The following is a 12,329-nucleotide window of genomic DNA, read 5'->3' as shown; positions in this document are numbered from 1 at the left end:
TCTAGGTGTAACTTGTAAGCAATCACATTAGATTCAGCAAGGTGCCCCATGTTGACCCGTGAACAAAAATGGGCAGAGCCATGCGATGCATTTCTGTCCCGTGAGACGTTTCAGAGAGCACACAGGACCCATCAGAACAGCAGGCTCAATGGCATGGATCTCTATAGTGAAACAAAGACTACAGCTCCAAGTCACAAACCAGAGAGGGGTCCCACCTCTTAAAACATTTCCAGTACATCAACATGGAACATCTTCTCTAAACACTGGTGCATATAGCAACAGCATGCTTCAGGGGAGGTCGCTTAGAGGCTCAAGAAACCTCTCTGAAAAAAACGCCAGGAAATCATTCACAGCCAAAAAAGCCCTGCTCATAGGTAATTTGTCAATGCTTCTCTAAAATGTGAGCAAAATGTTAAGCAAAGGATAAAATATATATTTTACACTACATTTTATATATATATAACACTACATTACACAGGTTTTGTACACACCAATTAAACAGATACTGTGTCTTATATTAATCTTATATTACATTTTACCAGAAGTATCTTTTCAGAATGAGTCCAAAACATATTACGCATTATCCATGGTATCTGTCTGTAATGTTTAAAACATTATGTCTTGCACATTACCAATTATATATAATTACAATTTCAATTATTATATTATATTATATTATATTTATATATATATTATATTGCCATTAGTATCTGTTTGCAATGTGTTTAATACATATTATGTCTTGCACATTATCAATTATTTATTATTAATATTATTAATTATATATAATTTCATTATTATATTATATTATCAAATATTATATTATATAAGCAAATATTATTATTATATTATATAAGCAAATGAACTAAAACTCACAAAGAAACAGACCAAGCAAACATATATGACTAATAATAGGAATATATAGATATATAGATAATAGATAATAATACACTTATTGTCTGGATTTCACTTATACTGCATAATTTTTTTAATAATCATCATTCAATCATTCAATAGCCACTTTCCATTATTCCTTACTTATTATGCAAGGGATAATGCACAGTCAGCTGGTGATTACTGCAAAATAAAACCCATAAGGGTGATCGTATTAAAGAGGTTTATTTTGTAATAATAACAATATAACTGTACATTATCCTGCTTATTATTCAGCTACTTAATTATAACAGTTAACAAAGTTGCCTAGTACTTTACTGGGATTCAGTTGTTGCTGGAAGCGGGTGCAGTTAAAGCCATTTAAACCCTATTAATCAAGATCTCTGTTTATGTTCTCACAGCATGTGGAGTGCGATGTGTCCTGTCACCACGACCCTCCAACTGCTCCACATCATCACCCCATAAAGACGAGAACGACAGAGCTCATTCCACCTCTGCAAGAGAACAGAAATCCAGAAGAGACTGTGTTGAAACAAAGAGTGAACTGAAAGTATGGGATGCATACACTGTGATTAAAAGAACAGGGGAGAGAGAAAGAGCGAGGAGTAGTATACACAGACAGAGAGTCCCGCTGGATTCAAGCCACCGGCCTTCCACTGTCCCACTGGAGAATCAGACCGGACGCCGAGCACTAAGCACACCAGGTGAGGCCTATACCATTTATTGAACCATTAAGAGCACAAACTGAACTGAATTGTTTTTGTTTAAAGGAATAGTTCTTCAAGAAATGAAAATATACTCACCCTCAGACCATCCAAAATAGATGAGTTTGTTTCTTCATCGCATCACCACGACCCTCCAACTGCTCCACATCATCACCCCATAAAGACGAGAACGACAGAGCTCATTCCACCTCTGCAAGAGAACAGAAATCCAGAAGAGACTGTGTTGAAACAAAGAGTGAACTGAAAGTATGGGATGCATACACTGTGATTAAAAGAACAGGGGAGAGAGAAAGAGCGAGGAGTAGTATACACAGACAGAGAGTCCCGCTGGATTCAAGCCACCGGCCTTCCACCGTCCCACTGGAGAATCAGACGGGACGCCGAGCACTAAGCACACCAGGTGAGGCCTATACCATTTATTGAACCATTAAGAGCACAAACTGAACTGAATTGTTTTTGTTTAAAGGAATACTTCTTCAAGAAATTAAAATATACTCACCCTCAGACCATCCAAAATAGATGAGTTTGTTTCTTCATCGCAACAGGTTGGGAGAAATGTAGCATTCCATCACTTGCTCACCAATGGATCCTCTGCAGTGAATGGGTGCCGTCAGAATGAGAGTTCAAACAGCTGATAAAAACATCACAGTAATCTACAATGAATCCACACGACTACAGTCCATCAATTAATGCCTCGTGAAGTGAAAAGCTGTGTGTTTGTAAGATACAAATCCATCATTAAAGCATTTTATCTTTAAACCATCACTTCTGGCCAAAATACCAGTCCATAATTCATAGTAATGCTTCCCCCAGTTAAAAAGTCAGTCCCCTGTTGTCCTCTCAAAATCCAACAACATATTTGTTTAGAGCTGTTTTGGACTGTTTAAACGGTGCTTGATATGTGCTTATTTCTCTCCTGATTCAGACATGACAACATTTTTCATTGGAAAAAGCAATATTATGGAAAGAGGACTTGAATTTTACTGGGAAGCAACCGATTAAATAATACAAAAAAATCTTAATGATGGATTTGTTTATTACAAACATCCATATTTTTGCTTCACAAGACATTAATTGTGGATTATTGAGATGCTGCTGTCCATTGGTGAGCAAGTCATGTAATGCTAAATTTCACCAAATCTGTTTGGATGAAGAAACAAACTCATTTTATTCTGCATAACATCTTGTTTTGCATTTGACATAAGAAATAAATTGATTTGTTTGGATATGTTTAAAAAAACAATTTCTATATTGATTTGACCTCTTGGTTCAGGAAATGTACTTTTTACTTTTTTAAAAAATGAAATCATCTTCCTAAAATAAAAACAATTAAATACTTAAAAAATACAAAACTGTCTCCTACAGAAATGTATTTTTCCTGAGATTCAACAGTTATTCTGTAAGCAAAGGCACACTGAGAGATTTGTATGGCATCTGAGATTGTTTATATCATCTCAAAGGTCTCATGATCAAAGTTATAAACTAGCGGAAGAACGTTGTTGCTATGTTCTCCTTCTCAGAGTAAATAGTGTCAAATGCTTACAAGACACAAAACATGAGCAGCAAATTTAAAGATCATTTTCACAGTCCATTTCTCATACATTAATTATCAATAATCTCATTCTTTATGGAGAAACTCCCATGTGTAAGATTCTCTGGAGAAGAAAAGATGACCAAAATGTCCTTCAAGACAGACCTCAACATTTTACTGAAGATGAGAATCTCAGTCTAACCCCATTACTACATCTCTACCTGCCTTCATCATATCAGCCGCAGGAGCAGAGAGAAGATACAGCACCAGGACAGGAAAATAGGTAAAACTAATACTTAACTGGTAGACTATCATCCTTAGAAAAACACAATTTTTAAAACAGAGCTAGGCCTCCAACTTCACAAAGAGAGTCTGATCAAGCACATAATGAAATGGACAAGAGACATCTATTCCATTCCTTTTTTACTCACAATTTGTACAGTGTCCCAACTTTTTTGGAATTGGGTTTGTACTTGATAATATTTAACCAATTAACAACCCCATCCGAAAATGCTATATAAAAACGCACCAGTATACCCACATGAAAAGCATCTTCCTGCATTCATCTCATTCAAATGCGCATAAGAAATTTAGCATTTCACGATCATGAAACACACGCAAGAGCTGGCTTTGAAGGGCACCTATTATGCCTCTTTTTACATGATGTAATATTGGTCTTGGGTGTCCCCAGAATGCCTGTGAAGTTTCAGCTCAAAACACCCCACAGATGATTTATTATGACATCTGGAAAATGTCTTATTTGGGGTGTGTCTAAAAAAAAAGAGCTGTTTTGGTGTGTATCACTTTAAATGCAAATGAGCTGCATATTCCCGCCCCGTCTCCAGAAGAGGGTGTAGCATATACTGTTACCTACAGCAATAAACAGCCAGTGGAAGCAACATGACTGAGAGCGAGAGAACCCGGTGTTCAGCCATGCATTTGGAAACCAATTGCACTGACAGTGGGACGAAACTGCGCGATATTACTGAGCTCGACTGAACTACCAAACGGACAGGCACGGCGCGAAATAATCTCACAAGTGCGGCACAGATCAATTAAAATACTTTAATAACGTACGCACACAAACACAGTTAAAAGGTTAGCCTAGCACTATAATGACATGACATTCACAAAGAATTAAATGATTTACGCAGACATGAATGTATTTAGGTCGATTTTGAGGTGCATTACCTTTAAAAATAAAAGTAATCCACTGTGTCCTCAGGGGCTCAGATGTTGGGAGAAAATTATTCTTATGTTCAGTCTTACATTCAAACACAGAACACCGAGATTGATTACAAGACATTGTTGACGTTACAGCTGTTTGAGCACAGAGAAAATGGAGGACAGTGTACAACTGCTGAGGGCGGAAACTATGGCAATGCAGGATTGTCAATCAGCCGCCATGGACGGGGCCTAAGCAATGTGATGTCATATTGCTTAGAGAATCAAAACGGCATGCCAAGTGAAACTGATTTGGTTTAATGGGGTTAAAAAATAAGGAGTGGGTGGATTTTTATCATTGTAGGGTGGTTGTGTTCACACACTACCAATGTATTTCGGTTAATACAACAATGTAAAAGTGGATTTTGCACAATAGGTGCCCTTTACACGCTTTTACAGGTGGAAATTTACAATGAAATCGGTGCTTGGATGCCATAATCAATTATTTGGGTCTGTTTTACTTTTAGCTGTATGTTACGTGTTTTATATTGAGTTCGATTTTGTTGGTTAGGTGTTCAAATTGAAAACCTCAACATCTTGTCATGGTGTCATAATTATTCCCCAAACATAATTTCACGACGATAAAATTCCCCTGATGTATTTTTGTAGGCTAAAACACCAAAAAATGAGCCAGCATTTTAGCCCACCAGATTCCATTGTCCTAAAGTCAATGGTATTTTAATGAGTTTTTGTTAAATGCCTGAAAATAAGGTCTGTGGTTAATAGGCTACACGCTTAAGGTATTAATTTTAGTTTAGATACTTGGGACCCACTTTATATTAAGTGGCCTTAACAACTATGTACTTACATTTAAATTAATAATTTGGTACAATGCACTTATTGTGTACATACATGTTTTTACATTGTACTTATATTTTAAAAATACCTGCACGTAATTACATCTGTAATTAATTTCTGTAATTACATTTATAATTACACAGTTGACCCATCCCTTACACCTTAACCCACCCTTAAACCTACCCTTACCACCAAACCTGTCCCTAACCTTGCCCACATCTCACCTCAATAGCAGCAAAAGTGTTTTGCAATACAATATGAACACAATAAGTACATTGTACTTAATTTTTGATGTAAGTACATAGTAGTTAAGGCAACTTAATATAAAGTGGGGCCGATACTTGTATTGAAAAAGTGATTGCTAACAAGTAGCAGCTACTGTAAATGTTGTTGGAGACAATGAACATTACATGCTTTGTAAGAATCATAGACGTTTGTTGGTCACTGAGGTTATTTTCTGCAATGCAAAAAGCAGTGCAAAAATCCAATTTGATTTTTGTGGAGGGAACCAGAGTGATGCTAATTTCTGAGTTGGCCTACAAAAAATACCCCTTACAAAAATTAACCATGGTTTTACTACAAATAAAACCGAAAAAACATGGTTACTATAGTTAAACTATGGCAACCACAAATGAACCAAAACTGGTTTTGCTACACTAACCATAGTTTAACCATGGTATTTATAGTAAAACAAATATAGTATGGTTGTTATACAACTGGTAATCAATATGCCAAAAAACCATGGTTACTACACTTTAACTATCATAAAACCATCCCTGAAGGCTGCGCAGCACTCTATCGACGGAAAATGTTTCTAATTGACAGCATGTCTCTTAAACATGCAGCAGTATTGGACGCCTTGGGAGTGAGAACATGTTGAGGCTAAAGACCTTGTACTGTAAAAACTACATGAAACGGAATAGATGGCAAGCATATTCAAATGCCAAAAATAATGGAATCATTCATCCATCCCTTTGAGCGGTTAATGAGGATTCATGAGTGATATGATGAGTCGTCTGTGCCACTGAGGCCGTATTAAGTGTCATTGTGAGCTGTGTGGTTAGTGTCTGGCATTCAGCTGGCGACAGTGTGATGTTCTCACTTCCATGGAAACTCACAATAGAGGAGGCCAGACTAGAGTAACTCATGCTAAGAATGGCATTAACCTGATGCTCACAGATGAAGTAAATTTAACTCAACAACTGCTCCCAACAGACATTACTAAGCTGCAAGGCCGTCGTCAAGGTAGGAATATTGTCTCAGTCCCTTTGGTGAGGGAGTCCCACTAAGGTCCTCTATGATACAGGCTATTCATTTGGCCAGGATACACTCAAAGCATTTTCAGAGAGCTAATAGTGTGTAAATTCTCCAATCTACTCAAATTACAATGGACAGTTGTACATATTTTCAGTTTCCCATGACTACCCTGTGCACTGCATGTTTTCAGTTTTTCTGTATCTCAGTATCATAGCAGCTGCAATATAGCTGTAGTTCAGGCTGCAAATATCATTTCACATTTGGTATTTCCAGGTTTCGCTCATGTTCCAGGCTAGCAAAACTCGTTTCACTGAACATAGGTCTCCAGGGTGCAGCAATCGAGAAGGGATTTCTGGTTTACTTAGCCTTAGGATGTAATCATTCTTTATGACGTTTGGACATCTGAAACCTCATAGTTTTAGAAGTAATATGCTGTAAAAAAAATTTGCCCTGCAGACAAACAGTCTTTTAATCTGTGAACAAATATAGTCCACATGCATTGGGTGTTACTTGGCTGGAATTTTCTTTTAGGTTAAACAAGATGTGGTGTGAACACTCAGCTGAAAGCTGTTTTAACACGTCCATATAGGGACAGATCTCTCATAAGCCACATATTGAATCTGTTTTTAATTTTCTCAATAATAGGGTCAAAATTTAACAAGCTTCTTTGATTCAAATCTTTACACACCTTTATCCCAAGGTATGTGACATAGTCTTTAATTGGTATTCTGACAATTTTGACAAAAATTGTGGTATCATCCTCCAATTGGCTAAGTTTAATCTTTTTACCAAACACTGAAATTCCTTGAAAACTTGCTTTTTTGATATGAGCAGCCATGACTTGAGTAACCAATATGAAGAGAAAGGGTGATATAGGACATCCTTTTCTTATCCCACTATCCATACCTTCATTTATAAGCTGCAGGCTCCATCGTTGCATCACAGGAAACGGAAACACCGTGTGGCAGCGTAACCATGGCGTGTACTTCCGTTTCCCTTCCAGTCGGGATTGTTGTGCGCTCTGCAGGAATGTGTGGAGATGCTGTCGCTGGGGGAGAGGGCACAGCCGCAGCGTCCTGCTGACAGATGAACGCAGTAACGGCGCTGACACACTCGCATCCGCGCGGCTGCGCATCGGTCCCGTTACCGCACATTCCCGGACTCGCATGATTGACTGAAGCGGCCCCTCCTCATGGCGAAAAACACCCTGTCCTCACGATTCCGGGGAGTCGACATCGACGAATACGACGAGAATAAATTCGTGGACGAGCAGGACGAGGCGGCCGAGCAGCAGGGACCGGACGCGTGCGAGGTGGACCATCTGATCAGGCAATATCCTTCAGACCAGAGTCAGAGCATCATCGATTACACATCCTCATCTCTCTTAAACGTGCCAGGAGTAAGTCCGTCTCTCTTAAGGTCACCCAAAACAACAACAACCTTGTCCTAGTTCAGATGTAGCTCATATATTATTTACGCACAGGTTGTGTCTCAAACCCTTCCTGCTGCCTACCGAGGCATCAGCGCCCCTGTGATGTCCAGAAATACTGTCCGCTGTCTAGATAGACCGTTCATAGGCAAAGAGTGGACGTTAATAAGAGTGAACCTGTCAGATAGTTGCACAGCGAGTGTGTGATGTGGGCCAACTTTAGCTTTATTATAAATTATAACGTTAGCAATTTCTTTAGTGGAGTTATTGGTGGAACTGGTTACTTTCTGTTCTAGTCATTGAAAATTACGCCTTAATATTTTATAGGTTAGGTTTTATTGTTCTGTACAGTAGTTTTAGTTGTCGCTCTCATTATTTTTTTCTGGCTTCAGTTTAGTTAGCTTCAGCTTTTAGCTGTTATAGATCAATTCTGAGTTATTTTATGTTGTACATTTTGATTTAATATCCTTAAAGGGCTGTTACGTTAACACACCGACTGAGAATAAGTAATTCTTTTAGTTCCCCTTTTTAAAATAATTTCTTTACTTTTGGTGCCACTGAAATTTTAGTTTCATTTTAGTTTTTTTTAGTTTTATAATTGCATCCTTTAAGTAACCTCTGAATAAGCTTGAATATGACAGGGTCATGCGGTTTTGACCTGTGATATATATAGTCTTTGGTTGAGTTTTAACGTGACACACCAGAGCTGCCGTACTTAGAAAGTAAACAATAATTTTGTTTCGAAGAAAAAACTCCCCCTCTTTCCCCCCAACGTGTGTGATGCCATTTATATAATCAGGTCATCAGCGGTTGTGACTGGAATGATCCATTTTTGGTGCTTAGAGGCACATTTTTAGACTGTACACTCTTAAAAATAAAGGTGCTTCAAAAGGTTCTTCAAGCGATGCCATAGAAGAACCATTTTTGGTTCCACAAAGAACCATTCAGTCAAAGGTTCTTTAAAGAACCATCTCTTTCTTACCTTTTTTATAATCTGAAGAACCTTTTTTCACCACAAAGAACCTTTTGTGAAACAGAAAAGGTTCTTCAGATGTTAAAGGTTCTTTATGGAACCATGTAGACAAGTCAAGTCAAGTCACCTTTATTTATATAGCGCTTTTAACAATACAGATTGTGACAAAGCAACTGAACAGCATTAATTAGGAAAATAGTGTCAATAATGCAAAATGACAATAGTAAACACTCATTTTTCAGTTAAAGACAGTTCATCATTGAATTCAGTGATGTCAACATCCAGCTCAGTTCAGTTTAAATAGTATCTGTGCAATCATGTCAACGATATCTCTGGAAATGAAGTGTCCCCAACTAAGCAAGCCAGAGGCAACAGCGGCAAGGAACCAAAACTCCATCGGTGACAGAATGGAGAAAAAACAGACAAAAAGGTTCTTCTATGGCATCGTGAAGCACCTTTATTTTTAAGAGTAGGAGCTTTAAAGAGGACGTGAATTGCATGTTTGTGTCTTCAGCATATTGTTTAGATACTGTTTAGATGTTTGTCTTGACGTCAGGTTTTGCATTGTCTTTTGGTCATTATTGGTTTCTTTAAAGGAGGATGATTTTGCGATGAAAGGTAGTGAATAGTAAGACTCCGATCTTTAAAATGTTGAGTAGTTGAGTGAGTAATAATGATTGTTTCCAAACTGGTTTCTTGAACACTCTTCCATTGGTCGGACAGGAGACATAGTCCCACTTCAAATTAAGTGTTGCTGTTTTGGGCTGTTCAGGATGACTGGCAATGTTTTTTAATATGCGACAGAGAAACAGTTTACACTTTTCAAAGAAACCAACCTATAAATGGTTTATTTTTAGTTGTCTCTCTGCATATAACACTGAAAAATGTACATACGTAAACAGCCCGTGAGACAAAAGCCAGATATGTACTACTTAACACCAGCTTCTCTGGGAACTTTTCTAATACTTTCCAAAATGTGAAGATGTTCTCCACATCTAAAGAATGCTCTTCAGGGTTTTTAGGAGCGACTGGCTGGTTGCTCAGCTTTCCTTAACTAACTGTGATGCACAGGGGACATGATGACAGCATTTCACATCGCCTTGAGGATTCCACCAATCAACTCCAAGAATCCAGCAGTGAAAGTAAGAGCCGATTCTGTTGCTCAGACAGCTTGATGTGTTGCTTACAGATGTTCAACAACACTGTTATTAGGGGCCCTATTTGTGCAGAACAGGTTGTCACAGAAATCTCATCGTGTGTCTGGAATGTGTTGTTGATTTGCCTTGAGGGTGTGAAATTCAGCGCTCCGAGTAGGGCTGCACGATTAATCGAATGCGATTGTCATGCGCATTTTGATAGTAAAGCCGGTTCTGTACTCACCAGTAAATCATCATCACGTGCTTTCAGATGGAGCAGCATTTACTACACAGAGCCGTAGTTCACTGACAAGTTACGCAAAAAAATAGCAGACATATTTCATAGTATTTAAGCAGTGATAAAGGCATTGCATTATAAATATACTTTATTTGAATGAAAATGATAATAAGAACTAAGATAAACCGTATATTGCCATAGGCGTGTGTTTATTAGTCACGTTGAATCAATGAAAGCAGTTGAATCTTCTGTTTATTCAGCTGCAGCGATAGGCATTTTCTGGGTTTCTTCTGCGAGGCGTATTTGGAGTTTCAGCACGAGAGCGCCCTCTGGCCTTTGGATGGAGATTTACTGCTGATCACAGAACCGTGCTTCACTGAAAGATACGCATGACAATCGCAGCTTCTGTCGAATCGCGATCTCGATTCCATTTCGATTTATCGTGCAGCCCTAGCTCCGAGTGGTTTAAGGGAACATTACGGGTCCATTGCAAAATGTTGATTACCACAAAAAGAACTTCCGCTTGTCCCTCCTTTTGATCCATGTTGTCAATGGAAGTGAATAGGGCCAATTTCTAAACATTATTTCATTCCAAGTAATATTATATAAATATATGAGTACATTAACATAACTTAATTTCGGTGTTTTGTATCAAATGTATTTTGGTGCATCACTAGTTATTATGCATTTAAACAGTCCATCGAGTAGGTATAGACATGTTTGTCTTTTCCTCCACCTACACTTGTTTGTTGCGCTCCCTCCCTCCACCTCCTCTCTCAGGATCGGGCACAGGCAGTGGTGTTACGAGTGCTGACTGCATTCAAGAGCAGCGATATCGAGCCGGCCGTGAAGTCTCTGGACAGGAACGGAGTGGACCTGCTGATGAAGTACATCTACAGAGGCTTCGAGAAGCCCTCAGACAACAGCAGCGCCATCCTGCTCCAGTGGCACGAAAAGGTCGGTCTTGGAATAAAGAGACTCGATGTCTCTGGTGTCTGTTTTTCATCTCACACGTCTATTATTGTCTTCTCACTCAGGCTTTCGCTGTGGGGGGTCTGGGGTCCATCGTACGAGTGCTGACTGCGAGAAAATCTGTCTGAGGAGCCGCAAGAAAACAGAGAGATAAGCAGCCACGGGATTTGTTTCTCTTTCTTAGACAAGGACAACTTCCTCTCTCACAGCTCAGCCTTATCCGAGGGAAAACCACTCATGCTCAACCGATTATTTCACTCAAAAACAGAGATATTGTATGATATTTAATGTAAATTATTGATGCATCAATATGTTGTTACGGAAGTCACGATTCTCGACTAATGAAGGTGAACGGTTGTGCGACGGAAGGATGAGGAGTCTCGTGACCAGACTTTGCTGTTTGAGCCCTGAGCTGCAGTTTCAGGGAATGAAATACTGTGACGAATATGAAAGTTGTATTTGCCTGTTTTACTTAGTTGGCGCTCTCGGATGTGTAGTTCTCATTTCTTTAGTTCCGGTTTTAATTTTTTCTTATTGTGCAGAAAGAGGATGATGTTTAATATATAGTATTTAGGTGGTGGATTTATGGTTCAAATCGTAGTGTGGGGTTGGGTCGGGAGAGTTATTGTGAAGTGCCTGGTGCAATAAAGAACATTAAGAGTGTATTTCTTTTCTTTAACTGACTATAGTTTTTAAAAAAATCTAAACTTTTTATTTCAGCTAATTGATTATCATTTCTCATTTTCATTTCCTTTAATTTGATGCACTAAAATAACAAAAAATAAAACAAATGACAAAAACAACATTACTACAACTTAAATGAAAACAGAAAATAAAAATATAAAAACTCTAATAGTATATCAATGACGACTTATAGACATTTTTAGACACGTTAGGCTTTATTAGAATTTAAAAAAAATCTGAAATTATGTTCTAATATGCATTTAAGTCAAGTTTGGTTCTTTATTTTGGAGTTTTAAATTAAGTAACATTGCAGTTGTATTTTTATAAGGTCTTGCTGGTTTACCTGATAAAGCCTCTTTGAAATTGTGGTCTCTGGGCTCAAGTCAAACATCAATGGGATCATTTAACCTATTTTGCTGTGTCGTTATTTGGGATAGTAATATTATACATTCCTCAGAAAACATGATT

The 12,329-nt window shown here is 38.1% G+C and overlaps 1 protein-coding gene across 1 annotated transcript; it reads left to right on the top strand.

Moving 5' to 3' along the window:
• The first annotated feature begins 7,365 nt into the window (after positions 1-7,365).
• LOC107550963 (actin-related protein 2/3 complex subunit 5-like protein) lies at positions 7,366-11,852 on the top strand. Its single transcript, XM_016232425.1, has 4 exons — positions 7,366-7,761; positions 9,901-9,973; positions 10,986-11,162; positions 11,243-11,852. Exons 1-4 carry the CDS (start codon positions 7,622-7,624, stop codon positions 11,303-11,305), a joined length of 453 nt encoding a protein of 150 aa, XP_016087911.1. The 5' UTR covers positions 7,366-7,621; the 3' UTR covers positions 11,306-11,852.
• The last annotated feature ends 477 nt before the right edge of the window (positions 11,853-12,329 follow it).

Source organism: Sinocyclocheilus grahami, unplaced genomic scaffold, assembly GCF_001515645.1.
Source record: "Sinocyclocheilus grahami isolate Dianchi unplaced genomic scaffold, SAMN03320097.WGS_v1.1 scaffold410.1, whole genome shotgun sequence".
Lineage (NCBI taxonomy): Eukaryota > Metazoa > Chordata > Actinopteri > Cypriniformes > Cyprinidae > Sinocyclocheilus > Sinocyclocheilus grahami.
The sequence above is the reverse complement of the archived record's forward strand: the minus strand, read 5'-3'. Positions and strand labels throughout refer to the sequence as shown.